This window comes from Exserohilum turcica, assembly GCF_000359705.1.
Source record: "Exserohilum turcica Et28A unplaced genomic scaffold SETTUscaffold_2, whole genome shotgun sequence".
Classification (NCBI taxonomy): Eukaryota; Fungi; Ascomycota; class Dothideomycetes; order Pleosporales; family Pleosporaceae; genus Exserohilum; species Exserohilum turcicum.
Window position 1 is genome coordinate 837,997 of NW_007360025.1, and position 14,993 is coordinate 852,989.

The following is a 14,993-nucleotide window of genomic DNA, read 5'->3' on the forward strand; positions in this document are numbered from 1 at the left end:
GCATTGCTCAGAGGGCCCTGTCGACGCGGCGGAAGAGAAGGCACAGGCAAATCATGATAGCGACAAGTAACTTGAATAATCAAACTGACATTGGGGACATGCTTGTTACGACAGCAGCCTTGTCCAAGTTTCTCACGAGCCTTGCAGACTATTCACAAAAAGACTATGCAGTTGTCGTCGTTATTGTCACGAGTTTCACATGTACCTAGGTAGCTTTCCATGACTCTCGTGGCCCTACACCTACCTAGTTCTACTCAGCACTTGGGCGACAAAAAAAGGAGCCCCACTTCTGACACGGCTATGTGGCTTTCTTGATACGGCCATGCAAAAAATTACTTTTTGAGCATTTTCTCTCTCTCTCTCTCTCTCTCTCTCTCTTCAGTCTCGTATGCAAAGCTGCCCTGTTTATGTCAGGTTTTTATGTATGGCTGGTTGGCACCTGTTTTTTTTTTTGTATTTCCTTCTTTCTGGACGGATGGATGCGGACTAGGCTGGAGCCAATTGAGCATGTGCGGGAGTAAGTAAGAAAAAAAAAACAGTGGAGCTTGACTATGCCATGGCGCATGTGCCATGGTGCACGAAAAGAAACTTTTTTTTTGGCACAAAGGTCTAGAGCTAGCAGTGGAGCGCGCGCGAGCGTGGCAAGAGGGTCAGGCAATTTGGATGCGGGTTGGCCATGGTGGGCGAGGGGTGGACATTTTTGGTTTCGGAGACTGCAGCGTAATGCATAAGGGTGGCCGGAGTATTATTCGTACCCGCTCGCCTTGAGTGCCCGCCGATTGACAGGGCCATGGTCACATGTAGGTATCGTCGACGACGACGCTTGGCACACGGTGCAAGCAGCAAGTGCAGCAAGGGCGGGCTACTTAGGCCCGGTGTGCCCTTGCTGGTTGCTGCCAGTGTGGTGCCATGATACCCACCGTGTGGCATGGAGTGGATTGGGCATGCTGGGCCCGTGGCCTGGACGAGCATCACTAACGGCTAGTCAGACGGTTGCAAAGGGTCACGTCGGACCGACCCAAGGTAATACTCGACAGTAGTGTGAGCCATCGTCAAGTGTTTCATATGTACCGCCCGAGTCAGCAACGACAGACAACACAACGGAGGGCTTTTTGGACGGCCAGGGTCACCCATCGCCAACATGTGCGTCGCATCCATTTGCCCGAATTGCGTGCGCGTGAAAGAGGCCATTCTGTTGAGGCGGCCTTTTCTGCACGGCGGCCTTGTCTGGCACACACACACACAGGCACACAGACAGGTGCTCGCTCATGACCTTGGCCATAAGCGACGTGTTGATTCATCCTCGGCGTCGGGCCTGTGGCATGCTGCCTCCGACCTGTCAGGCCATGACTATTTCCCCACATTCCGATACGAGCCGTTGCCGATGGAGAGGACAGGATCTCCGTTGCTCCCACTCCTTGACTGCACCTCGCGCGACTAGCCCCAAGCAGGCGGTGCAAGATGGTGTAGCTTTGCCGCCCTCTTGCCGCCCCGCCGTCTCGCGAAGAGTCATGTTGGCGTCGTCACACGGCAGGCGGCGAGGATGGGGTGGCCAGGCGTGGGTGCAGGCGACTGGTGGTGGTGGTGGTGGTGGTGATGACGACGATGAGGCTTCCCCGATGCCCCCCATGGCCGTGTGTTCCCTTCGGTGTCGGCCATCGGGCGTATTACGTGCTTGCCCAAATAGGCGAGGCCCACAGTCCCGTTTGGTCCGCCTGGATCTCCCGTGTTTTTCTCTTTGCTGCGCGCCCCCGGACGAGGGGGGCCAATATGTCGATCACTCGATATCGGCTCCATGGGCAGCGGTGTACAGCGGCAGCGGCATCAGCATCAGCATCAGCATCAGCATCAGCACCAGCACCAGCATCAGCAGCACGACGACGAGAGCCTGGCTGGCTCGGCGGCAGGCATCAGAGACGGCGAGGGGCAGGTTTTGGCGAGCAGCGCGCCGACGGGGAGGCCATGGTCGTCGCGAGCTTCCATCAGCAGCGGCCGGCTTCACATGCAGCGACATAAGCATCTGACGAAACAAATGGCAATATACTTGATAGCGCAAATGACTCCCGACAGCCCCGTCTGGTCACTAGCCGACCCCTGAGCGCCTTCATGGCCGGCTTGCCTGCCTGTCTGCCTGCCTGTCTGCCGCCCGGTCGTGAAGGCGTCGCCATGGTCGCGACGTGCTGCTGGGGGAGCGCGCGCGCCTGTGTGGCCAGCCTCACCCAGCCTTCGCCTTCCCAGACGGGTAAGCTTCTCCGCCGCATCTTTTGTCCAGAACAGGGTGGTTGGTGCTGAAGCCGCCATTGAACAACGGCCAAGGGGGGTCGTGGATGGGGGGCGTGGAGGCGAGGCGATCCTCAGACCAGGGTCCACGCCTAGCAATCACGCTTTTTCCAACGGTTCACAGCCTGAACGGCCGCCCGAGGAAAAGCAGAATATCAAACGACAGGCCCATGGCGTGTCGGCATGCCCCCGAAGAGAGAGAGAGAAAGACAAAGGGCACAAAAGAAACACCAGCAGCAGGGAAAAAAGAAACCGCAAACGGCAGTCATTGCCAGCCAACCGGGGAATTCTACACTTGTCGTTGGTTTTTTGATCAAGTATTTGGTTTTGCTTCGGCTTTGTTTACCAGGCCATTTTCCACCATGACATTTGTTTTCAACACGAGGAGAGCGGGGGTTTTTTTTCTGTTGCTTCCTTCGTACCCGCATTACCTCGGCAATGCCACTACTCATCATCTGCCTTACTTTATTGCCCTTTTTGCCGTGTTTATCGCCAGCTCAGGGGGGTGGTTGGGGGGTTGGGGCTAACACAGCAAAACAAAAAGAGCCATGGACGGGGGTGGTTGGTGGGGGGGGGGGGGGATAGCAGGGTCAATCCGATGAAAGGAAGGCAGAAAAGAGAAAAAAACAAAACAAAGCCAAAAATCAAGAATCAAGAAAAGCTATCGGATAAGCAACAGACACGACTTGGGGCTCACACAGACACACACACACACACACACACTCTCTCTCTCTCTCTCTCTTGCCCTTGCCCTTGACTAAACTATGTACGCAATCTACCCCCATCCATCCATCCATGCGTCCCTCGCTCGCACCCCCGGCCAAGTCCAATATCGATACCGTTTCCATCTCTCATTCAAGAAAGAAAGAAGAAGAAGAAGAAGAAGGAAAAAAAAGGCAAAGGCAAAGGCATCCGAGCGTCTCCCAATAGTGTCAAGAATCGTGTCCTCGTCGCGGGAGGCCGCTTACGCTCCCGCGCGTTATTGCTCCGACGCCCGTAAAGGGGACCCCTTGTATGCAACGGTGATTGCCAAAAAAGACCCGGCGTCGCGGCACCTGCTAAGAGGGAGAGAGAGAAAGAAGAAAAGAAAAGAAAAAGAGACGGCAAGTCTATGTACTACACATACTCCGAGTACGAGAAGGTTGAAATGTGGCGCCCCTGTTTTCTTTCTCTCTCTCTCTCTCTCTCTCTCTCCCGCCCTCCCGCGCTGATACTTTGTCTCGGTAAACATGGTTGGCGGGCGGATGATGGTTGGGTTCCTTGCTTTGTCCTCGCTTCGCTGTCGGTGGTGGCTAACTAACCACCCCCCCCCGTTCCAATTCGATACCGGCCATATCCTTACTTGTACACAGAGTCCCCACTTTCCCCCGGCCCTACTAACCTTCCGCTCCATCCATCCCAACCCGCATCCTAACCACACACACACACACACACACACACACACACCCTTTCCTCTTGGCTGTTGGGCACCGTTTGCCGCAACAGTAGCGAGCTACTAGCTTATTGCCATCTGCATCTGTCTGTATCTACTAGGCCTCTCTCTCTGTGTCTGTGTGTGTATGTGCTTTGCTTTGCCATCTCCCGCAAGTCTATTGCCCTACATGTACACACTAACCCGCGCCCGGGACTTGTGTCTATTATAGACAGGGATACACGGTGCCTTGCTATGTATTGTGTATGTGCACGCGCGCGTGTGTGTGAGTGTGTGTGTGTGTGTGTGTGTAAGTGGGTTTGCCAAAAAAAGAGGACCCGCCATCCGGCAAGCCGTTTTTTTTCTTCCATGGGAAAAAATATCCAGAAAGTCAAAAAAAAAGAATAAACCCAAAACCGGTGTTCTCCGTCTGTGTTGCGTTGGTCTTACTTGGGCATCTGTTGCCATTTTTTTTATTGAACGCGCGCGCGCGTGTGTGTGTGTGCGCCATCATGTACGTGTTTTGGGGCCGGAGGACTTGGTACCGCCGTGGCTATGTATCGCGACAATTACCGTTAACGAAAGGCGTGGGGCCCTTTTTTTTGTTTTCCAATATTGCCAGCAACGGAGAGGGAAGGGGGGGGGGGAATGGGCTGGGGCCGCCCAGTGGGGGTGGGTGCATTGCGTGGATGGGAAGGCTGTGTTTGTCATGGGGCCCGTCAATAGTTTGTCGTCGTCGTGATAGGCAAGTAAGTAGCTTGTTGTTGAGGCAAAGGGGGGTGGTAGAGCAAGCCTAACGGGCGAGAATGACGGTATCGTGGATCCCGTTGGCAAAAGCGGAAACTCGTTGTCCCGTGCCAGTGTGTAACGCAGAGAGAGGGAGAAGGAGGAGGAGCCCTCTTTGCTACTGCCAAATCTCCCTCATGCTTCCGCAATGCGTCGTGGCTGTCTGGTGTGTCTGCGTCTGCGTGTGTGTGTGTGTGTGTGTGTATTCAATACATGACGTCTAGCTTGTTAGTATACACAAATCACACCACATACACATCATGCACTGTCAGACTCGCCCGGTTCCCCCCTCCCAATACGCGTATTACATACAGGAGCCTTGGCACAGGGATGATCAAGTTCATGTCAAAAAGGCCGGCTGCGGCTAGAGCCGTCTCAAGATGGCAGCAGACTCATCGTTCGTTCGGCTGCGCGCACGTCAAGATCTGAAACGATTGCATTCGAGACACAAAGCAAAGACCGAGACCCCCCCCAGACTATCACTTAACGATGCAGACACACTCACATCCGCCAGCATGGGTACCTGCTCGCTTGTCGTGACGTTGATGCTGGGTGCAGTAGCGGCTTCTGCCCATCTTTTTTTCATGTACCCGTGTCACAGTACATGAGACCAATAAGCCGGCGTGTTTCGACCGTTTGTCTCTATCTTTGTGGCTTGCTTACCGTATTTGCGATGCTTCTTTTGGACCGAGATGTCTTTTTTCTTTCTTTCTCTTATCTTTTTTTCGTTTTTTCTTTGCTCTAATCACTAAAATCTCCCTTATACGACGTACTACGATTGGGTCACCGTGTGCTTTTCCTCTTCTATACACAGACACACACGCACACGGTCCCTTTTCCGCATATACTTGGGAATACGTACATCTTCTTTCGACACGCGACACTACAAGCGAGTCGAGCATTGCGGCGGCGTTGGCAAGACGGGGGCAAACTGGGAAACATGATATGAGGACGTTGGGGTTCTGGATCGGATGGCGCGGCATGAAAAAAGAGATGGCAAATGTCCTGACGCACTTGACGACTCCTGCAAGGCAAACTTGGCGAGAAGGCACTTTGTGTTTCGAGGGCGTGTCAATGGAGCAAGAGAAGGGAAGAAGACCAGGCATAACTCGCAAAGGCGCCTGTTCTCACTTGTTCGTCTTTACCCTACTCTGTTTGTTTCTTGTCCCCTTTCTCTTCTCCTTTGTACTACACTGGCGGTATTTGTTCTACTTCTATCTTACACCATGCATTATTCTTTCTTTTTTTCTCTTTCTTCTTCTTCTTCTCTTCTATACAAACTAGTTATTTTTCCTCACTTTTCTGTGCGACGTTACACACAAAGCTCGTCTATGTTTCAGCGTTACGGGTAGAATGACCTGTCTTGGGTAGCGATGCGGCTCTACACTGGACCACTATCCGGTTCTTTTTTTTCTTGGTTTTTTTCTTCTTCTTCTTTTACTACTACTACATGTGTTATTTGTAATATACCCCGTTCTTGCACTGTTTTTATCTATCCTGTCTCAAATCCTGTAACAAGCATTGCGGAGTCTGACATGTCCGCTTTACATAGAGAGCAATTCCAGTTCGACGCATGTGTTCACATTGTCAGAGCCCCCCCCCCCCGGAGATGGAGAGAAAAGGTGCACAGACGGCAGAGGCAAATGCAGGCGTAGTCCGGCCGAGTCAGCCAGTGAGATGGGTGGGACAGAAGGCGTTTGTGACCAGCACCAACCCTGCCACCCATCTCTTCTGCTCGTTGTCCCCAAAGCAACACCTCCCCCCCTATGTTTGCTCACCATAAATGAAGAGACCCGACTGCGTTGGTTAAGCCGTCGCCGTCGCCGTCGGCCAGTCAGTGGTATCTTGCTCCTGAATCGCTTGAGTCAGGTCCCATTTGTGAGGGTGCATAGGCGCTTTGATGTTGAAGTTGTGAATGCTCGCCTTCTTGTGCTTCTTGTTGAGCAAGCTCCACTGCCTGGAGTTCCTCTGCCTTGTCTCTACACGCGGCGGGCGAGAAACCGCTGCCAACCTTGGACGAGATGATGCGCCAACGGTCGTTTTCGTACTCCTGCATGGCATTGCGAAGCTTGTCGACCTGTTGAATGGGAAACTGCGGTTAGCATATCCCGGTATTGCTGCTTGTCACGCACGACGTTGCGTGTTTCATGACTAGGGGGGGGGTGAGGGAACTATGGACATACCATCTCTGACGTCCAAACCGTCGTCTTTGCTTTGAGCTTGGTGCAGTAACGCACTTGCAGGGTACCGGAACTGCGGCCTGGGAAAAAGTCTGCAATTTGCTTCCAGGTGAGATTCTTCTTTTCTTTGAGGTCGACGAGGAGCTGGTCGTCCTCGGGGGTAAACTTGAGCTTCGGGCCGCGGGGCCGTTGTGCGGGTGCAGGCATTCCCTCTTGGCCTACGACGCTCGGAGGGCCATGGTGATGCGAGGGAGAGGGAGGTGCGCCCTCCATGGTGTGGTGTCTTTTATTGCGATGGCTGCTGGGCAGATGGTGATGGTGGGTGGGAGGTAGGGTAGACTGCGGGGCTGGTGGCGGCGGCGGATACTGTTGCATCGAGTAGCTCTGAGTCGCGTGTTGCAGAGAGACACTGCCTGCTGCCTGGGCGTAGGGGTTGAGCTGCTGCTCTAGGCTTGGGGCAAGGTCGTGGGGCAAGTCGTCCTGGTGGCTGCGCTTGCGTCCGGCGGCCTGCTGAGGCGGTGGATAGCCCACGTTGTAGGAAGAGGGAGAGTGCTGCGACATGGAGGGATGGCGCAGAAGATGGGGCTGGTGCAGTGGGTGTGTGTCGATGTCCGTGTAGGCAGGATGAGAGCCGGCGCCAGCATGTTGAATCGTCTGAGACGGGTGTGGCTGCAGGAAGGAGTGGTGGTAACCCGGAGGCAATCCGGTGTGGGAATGAAGAACATTTGAGTGTTCGACGTTTGAGGTCGGAATGTGGTGCTCTTCCCCGGCATTGCCTGGTACGCTGTAGTCGAGGAAAGGGCCTCGATAGGGACTCGCCAGTGTTGCGAATACGCATGGAGACTACCAGAGCTAAAATGCTCTGGCAGGCCGCCGTAATGAGACCTGAGCCAGAAGGGGGGGGAAGGAAAAGGAGGGAAAGAAGAGGAAGGAGGAAAAAAGTTGAAAGATCAAAATGGGCGTCTCGGAACGAGTCGGTGTGAGTGGTTGGTTGGTTGGTTGGTGTGTGTGTGTGTGTGGTGGGAGATGCGATGGATAATGTCGCACGTGTTTGGGTATCTTTGAGAATATTTCTATATTGACAAATGTTGGAGCAGGAAGAGGTTAAGGGAACGCGCCATCAGACAAAGTGTTATCGCGTGGTGTTAAGCGTTGGGGTAGGCAGATATAGGGTGGTAGCCTTGTAGGGAACAAGCAAAAAAAAAGGCAGGTATGTTCGGGGACAGTTGTGTGAATTATAAGATATGCGTGCCTGAGGGCACAAGGCATTAAGAAGGTCGGGGGCAGAACGTCCTTTGCAAAGCCCGGTCCGTCTTGTGCGATTGCCACACGGACACAGGATCCAAGCATGTACAGCAATGGGTCCTCTCCCACGAGACGCTCTGTTCCTGAGGAGGACCAAATGAGCTTAGTAGGGAAGGCCCAGGAACTGATTCTACGTTCAAGCATAATGCGGTGATCAATGACCAGGGCGAGGGGGCGTGACCCCCCCCCCCGGGCACACGATCTGGACGAGAGCAATGCTGGCTGGCTCGTGTCGTGAGTGGCTGGCCATGCAAAATGAGGTGGGAATGAGGTACTTTGCCCGGCCGGCGGGGGCCAGTGGGGCCCGGGCGTGCGCGGTCCATGCCATGGTCGTTTATTTCTAGAATATCACAAGAGAGATCTCCAGCGCCGTTGCAGCGTCTGCAGGAGGCATCCTGGCGCAGCGTGGTGGCCAGGACATGTGCATTGAGGGTGTTCTGAACTGGCTAGCCACCCGGCAGGGGCCCAGTGGCCCAGTTGCCCGAAAGGGGAGCGCCGCCACCGAGGAGCTGTATGCCAGATAGATGAGACGGCGTATGGCAGCAGTAGCGCGCCAGCATTAGGTAGCAGCAGTAGCAGCATACGCGGAGCTGGGAGCCAGGGCCGCGGGAGGAGGAGGAGGGCTCGGAACCAGCTCGGGGGCGACTGGGTAGGGGGGGAAGGGGAGGGGAAGGGACGGTGAGGAGGTTGGGAGGGGAGGGGGGTTTGCGCGCAGCCGGGGGGGGGGAGGGGGGTCGAGGCACGCGAACAGTGATGGGCATATGCATGGTGTGCGTATGGGGGGGTGGTGTTGTCCAAGAGAGCCCGATACTAGCGCCGCCTGTCACGACAAATGTCGAATCACAGCCAGACGTCACCGGAACGCCTCTGCGCGCGCTGGCTCTCGCTTACTTGGCCCGACTTGCCCTCTTCACTCACCTGCTCACTACTCAACCCCCCCCCCACTCACACCCCGCCGCCGCCAGCCCACGTTACCTTGTCAGCTACTGTCTCACATATACTAACCTCGCCGAAAAAAAACATCACGTCGCGCCTCTCCCTCTGCGCCACTCTCCGCTGCCGCCCACCGTTTCTCGGCACGCCTGCTGCCTCTGCAGCCCGCCGCCGCAATGCGTCATCCAGCCCGGCCACGGCCGCATTCTCGTGGCTGGTAGATCCCACTGCGCGCCGGATGACGAAGCGCATATAGGGCAGGGTCCAAAATGTATACCTTGAAACGGCTTACGCATGAGCCAATCTGAGGCGTCCATGCCTATGCGTTAGAGAACCATGACCAGAGGGCCCTGCCCATGGCTCGGTCCCACTGCTTACAGGCGGGTGCTACGGCAGCGTGAATGCCGGCAGACCCAACGCTGTCCTGCCCGGCTCCATCGCTCACGTCGTTGCAAGCCATCGTCATGCTCAATGGGGCTTGCCGTCGGGCCAAGGCCTTTCCAGGCATGAAGAGAGGACCCTCAATCAAGGCACACCACACACGCGAACGACATCAGCGACTGCGATGCGACTGCCTGCGACGGCGGGGGCGGGCGAGTGAATGCGTGGATGGCGAGGGAGTGAATGAGTGCGTGAGTGCGTGAGTGAGTGAGTGAGTGACTGGGGTCGACCGACTGGCTTGGGCCGACTGACTAACTGCCTGCCTGCGCGCCTGCCTGTGTGTGCAGTGTGCGAGAGCGCCGTGGTTAGCGAGCACGCAGCCTTGGCATGGCTCGCTCCTTCAGGCCCGCCGCGATCTGCCCGCCCCCGACCGGTCGCATACAGGTCATCTCTCGACCGCATGCATGCACGAGATGAAGGGCGGCGGCGGCGACGGCGACGGCGTATGGCGCATGGCGCATGGCGGCTGGCACATCGTGGGGCCACAGCTAGTCCACGCCGCTGGTGTTGCTGCTGCTGCTGCTGCTGATGCTGCTTGCCGCGAGCCTCATCCTTCACCACGCCGCCGCCGACTCCAATGCCCCCGGCGCACGTGACACCCCGGCTACGGGCCTGCGCACCCACTTCCACTCCCACTCCCACTCCCTCTCCCACTCCCTCCCCTGGCCCCGCCTAGGTCCTCCCTGCCGCTGCCGCTGCCTGAGCCTGAGCCCTCGCCGTGACCTCACCGTTGTCGCCATGTGAGACTTCCAGGCCCTGTCCAATCTTCAAGTACTCGACCAGCGGCGCATTATCCATTTAGGCTGATGCGGGCCTTTGGGAACCATAGGCTCGTCCCAGTCCATGTAACCCACTACCTGACCCAAGCCCCTCCTCACTTCAACACACCACGCCATGCCCCCGTCCCCAAGTCTAGTGTGCATTGCGCCGCATGCTGGGCGACTGAATCATCCCCCCCGTCGCTCATACCACCGCCGCCTGGCCCGCCGCCAGCGAATCTCGTCACCTGCAGTCTGCCTCTGCTCTCACAACCACCACCACCACCACCACGACCGCAACAAAGTCGCCCTTTCCGTGCTCCCTCGACGCCGCTGCACCTGGCCGCCTTCTGCATCCGCTCCCGACCGCATGCTCTGCTGCACCCGTCCACCCAACGCGGCTCGTTAGCGTAGCCCGACGAGCCTTCTTTGGCTGATGCTGACTTGCGCCGTTACACGTGGTCATGTGCGACCACCACACAGATGGCGAATACAATGGCTGATTGCACAACAACCTCGCGGCCTCGTTGTCGTCGCCGCCGCCGCCGCCGCCCACAACCACCCAAACGGCTATTTTTGTAGCACGCCTTGCACGCGGGCCGCCGTTTACGTGTGTACGTGTGCAGGTGTCCGTGTCCGTGTGTATGTGCGCTGGTGTAGTGTAGCTAAGCGGGTAGACAAGTAGGTAGGTATGTCGGAAGGTATATGGGCGTGCATGTACACCACCACCGGCGCGGAGGGAGGGCGCGCCGATCAACCTGCCGCGACCAGGGACCGAGCAGGCCGTGCAAAGTACGGCGAGTCGTTGAAACATTCGGTTCAACGGCCTTACAAAACCTGCGATTCGTTCTAGTGAAACAAAGACATGGCCAATCACCCGTGCCTTGATATCGCCCGCCTGCGAAGCTTTCCCCACGTTTGACACGCTGCACTTGTCATGGGTCCATTGCTACCTAACCATAGCCGATACTAAGCCCAGGATATTCCACCCACCTCCCGTTACCGAGCCCATAGCCGAAAACACGAGCAGTGAGACCAAGCAAGGAAAAAAAAAAACAGCACACACACACACACATACACAAGAGTCGCCCTAGTCAAGAACCTTGGCCACATTACTACTAATAACACAAAAAGAACCCAAAGCAAGTTTGGTGCGAAGAAAAGGACATGGCAACAACCCATTCCTTCCTTGGTGTACGCCGCCATTACTTACTGCAACCCCCCAACCCCCCAACAAAGGAACAAGCGGATGCCCGCAGCAGTTGTGTGCATGCGACGACAACGAGGACAAGAGCAACAGAAACAGAAAAAAAGCTGGTATCATCATCATCATTATCCTCCTCCTCCTCCTCCTCCTCCTCCTTCTCCTCCTGCTGGCCCCACCCCGCTAGTTCCGGCAAGATGCAGGCCCTTTGCCGTGCTTGTTGCATCGCTCAGTACTTCCCACCAAAGTTCTCCTTGGCGTACTGCTCGCATGCCTGGTGTGCGCGTTAGCACGAGCGTCCATGCTTGCCTTGCCCGTGTGCACGCGAATCCGGCAGTCAACATACTTTTGCAGGTTTGCCGACCTTCTGCCCGATGACCTTCCACTTGTTGGCGTCGTACTCCTTGATAGCGGCAAGCAGCGCCGCGCTCTTCTTACTCATTAGCATGCGTGCACAACCGTCGCCATGCACAACTCACTTCGTCTTCTGCAAATTCGGCGTAGTGCATGTCCTGGTCCACCAGTCAGTCGAGTAGAAAGAGCGAAGAAGAAAAAAGAAGAGCCGTCGTCGTCGACATGAGCCCCACCCCCGTGTGTCCGTGGTCCTACCTTATACCAGTGCTTCTTCACACTCCCCTCGGTCCGTTGCGGAAACGTCTGCGGTGCACCCACGTCAGTCCATGTTTGCCTCTACCAGAGATGGTCTTGCTGCAACAAGCCAAGGGACCAAAAGTCGCGTCGCTCGGCCAAATCTCCTACCTTTGCAATCTCGCTCCAGCTGTTACCGGCGTCCCGCATCTGCTTCAACCTCAACTCCTCGGCCGGCGTCCACGGCGTGTTGGTGCGGCTCTTTTTAGCCTTTGGCTCCTGCGCCGCCTCTCCCTCTGCCGCACGAGACGACGGCTGCGGCTGCGGCGGCGGCGGCGGCGGCGGCGGAGGCGGCGGCGGCAGAGGCGCTGGCAATGCTGCACTGCTTGCCCGGCCCTCTGCACCCTCCGTCGTACCCGCCATGGCTTCCTGCGACTGTCCGAGTGTCACTGACTTGCGCTTTCGGCTCACGGGCGACGATTGTGGCTGCTGAGAGCCACCATGTGCGTCTGGGTTGGCCGGAGGCAATGACGTCGCTGGCTGTAGGCTAGCCAGCTCTGGGGGCCCAGACGACTGAAGGGTCGGGTGCACGTTGGCGGCGATGGGTGAAGGCTTCAAGCTGCGCTTGGTCGAGGGCGAGGAGCTGTCAGTGGCCACGACGTCAGCGTGCGTTGTACGCGGCAGGGTGCAAGAGATGAAGGCAACAAAAGAATGGTACGGCAGCCTGTCTTTTGGAGGGGGGGTGGGGGGTGGGGTGAGGGGCGGGAGCAAGACAAAGACAAGGCTGGTGGAAGAGACTCACGACATGGCGGCAGACGGGGGGTTGGGGGAGAGGGGTACGAGGACGATGCTGGTGGTGGTGGTGGTGATGCTGATGGTGATGCTGGTGGTGATGCCGATGGTGCCTAAGGCGGGCTCGCAGCCAGCACAAGACAGCGTTCACTGGCGAAGAATCGACGGGTGCCTACCGCGCGTGCAGTGTCATGCCCCGTATATTGCGGCTTCGAGACAGCGCTCAGAAGATACGACGGGCAGAGTAAAGGCAGCAGAGCATCATGATATTCCAGGTAGGGCAGCTGTCTGCAGGCGCGAGCGCTGATCAAGTACAAGGGATACAAAGAGGGTCAGGTTGGCAGGCTCGCGGCGAATCAGGGCAGGGCAGAGGCATCATGGTGGAGGACGAGGGCAACGCCGTGAGGGCGAGTGGCCGGGTGCTAGCGGGGGATTGGCGCCAGCGCTGGCGGCAGCGAGTAGAGGTACATGTGAATAGGTGAGGCCATGGGCGAGGGCGAGGTACAGCGACGCGGCGAGACGCTGCAGACAAGAAGCGGGGTAATAGGCTCTAGGGCCAGGCTTAGATGAACAGGTGGCTGGCTTCAAGGTTACGGCGACAGCAGGATGGGGGGAGGGGGGTTTGCTGAGAGGGCGGCGGGGGAGAGAGGAGTGAGTGGGCAGCGCGTGACAGTCGTGCTGCATCTGCGACTTGATGCGAATGGCCCGCCGCAGCAGCGCCCGCCGTCTGCCTCTGGCCCGCCGCCCGCCGCCCGCCGCCCGTCGCGAGTTGAGTGCTGTGTGTGGGTTGCAGGGCGAGGCAGCGCCGTCCTGGCTACTATATGCCGTCGTGAGGTGGCATGCTGAGCACTGCCCAGGCCTCGCTGGTCGTGCCACGGCCAGGCCGGAAGGCGTCATGACGGAGTCGATTTGCATTCCGCGCCTGCTTCGGGCTTGCAAGCTGGGCACGAGCGGGGCAGCGTGCATCGAGCATGGGGCCCGGGTTGCGGCTTCCCTTGCAAACCTCGCACTTGCACTTGGTTGCTCTCGCGCTTGCCATGGCGTTCCGGTCGGTTGTCGCTCGTGCTCGCGCCTTCCCTCGCGTCCATCCATCCACCCATCCACATCCGTCCGTCCATCCATCCCTCTCTCCTCACCGGCAACCCACCAACATGGCCACACACACACACACACACACACACCCTCAACCCTCAACCCTCACCGCCATCCCTCGCCGCCAACGCCTGACGACGCTGCCGCCATGGCCCTCCTGTCCGCCTCTCGTGTCTAGATCGCGCTGTTGATGAAAGAAAGAGCCTGGCCCACGCCTTTTTTTTTGCTGGCTGCGCACTGCCATCCCTGTCCTCTCCACACCAGCACTGCAGCAGTGGCTTGCAACCGTCGCAGACGACGCTCTCGTCTCACTCACTCGCCGTCTGGGCACTGCGGGCAACTTAAAGGTTGGCTGGACGGCGGGCGGGGTGCGGGCGGGGTGCGGGCGCAGCGGGCGGCTGCTACAACTGCTGCTCTGGAGCGTCTGTTCATTCTCGTCGCCGTCGCGGCCCTGTGTGTTCTGGAGACGCCCTGACGCAGCGCCAGTATCAGCCCCAAGCCACAGGTGTTTGAGAGAGGCGCTCTGCCACAGCCCCGCCACTGACAGCCAGTAGCAGCCCGCAGGACCCGCCAAGCGCCTGCGCCTGAATGGATGCCTGATGTGTTGATGCGCAAGGCGGAACACAGTCGATCCGAACACTCTCGTTTCGCCTGTCTCACCGCGTCGTCATCCATACCTTTGCATGTTGCGCGTTATCTCCACCTCGCATGTTCCCACGAACTCGTGTCGGAACAAGTGGCACGCCGCCAAGCTGGTCGACCACGCAACCAGCTCCAGCGTGCCCAAACCCTCGCTGTTGCCAAAGCACAGTGCTGCTGCCGACAACAAAGGCAACGTCCGAGGCACAGTCGTCCCCACACACGCTGTCACAGGTCCGTCTAGGCTAGCGCCCGCCGTCATGGCTGCACTGGGCGCTGCTTGTTTCCTGCTTGCCAAACAATGTCAAACCGTTGGCTTCGTCAAAACTGCATCAAGTCCGACACGCCTGGTTTTGAAACCTACCCCGTGGACAACACTGAGGCTGCTCGCCTTATGCGTTCCACTCTTGTTCTCTAGGGCCCCAGGCATCAATATTGTATGCACCTACACGCCCGTTCTCCTTCCGGCTTAACACGTCTCGTGTCCGGGTTCTTCCAAACATTCTGGCTGCGAACGCCGGTCGTGACCCATACTGCCGATCAAGAATCGAGTTGCAGAGGCAACGGTTTGAAAACGTTGCCAA

General features: G+C 57.6%; 3 protein-coding genes across 3 annotated transcripts; all 3 read right to left on the minus strand.

The window, feature by feature from the left end:
* Nucleotides 1-5,271: 5,271 nt before the first annotated feature.
* Nucleotides 5,272-5,854, minus strand: SETTUDRAFT_162910 (uncharacterized protein; the record flags this gene model as incomplete). Its single annotated transcript, XM_008027146.1, has 1 exon — nt 5,272-5,854. A coding segment is annotated over exon 1 (223 nt), but the record flags the coding sequence as incomplete, so codon positions are not given.
* A 309-nt stretch (nt 5,855-6,163) lies between these two features.
* On the minus strand, nt 6,164-7,218 carry SETTUDRAFT_41277 (uncharacterized protein; the record flags this gene model as incomplete). The annotated part of the gene is made up of 2 exons (XM_008026916.1): nt 6,164-6,554; nt 6,661-7,218. The coding sequence occupies 2 exons, from the start codon at nt 7,216-7,218 to the stop codon at nt 6,312-6,314; spliced, it is 801 nt and encodes a 266-aa protein (XP_008025107.1). The 3' UTR covers nt 6,164-6,311.
* A 3,971-nt stretch (nt 7,219-11,189) lies between these two features.
* SETTUDRAFT_162912 (uncharacterized protein) lies at nt 11,190-13,079 on the minus strand. Its single transcript, XM_008027147.1, has 6 exons — nt 12,689-13,079; nt 12,058-12,529; nt 11,908-11,955; nt 11,778-11,810; nt 11,645-11,728; nt 11,190-11,572 (listed from the first exon to the last, which is right to left on the minus strand). Exons 1-6 carry the CDS (start codon nt 12,691-12,693, stop codon nt 11,528-11,530), a joined length of 687 nt encoding a protein of 228 aa, XP_008025338.1. The 5' UTR covers nt 12,694-13,079; the 3' UTR covers nt 11,190-11,527.
* Nucleotides 13,080-14,993: the final 1,914 nt, after the last annotated feature.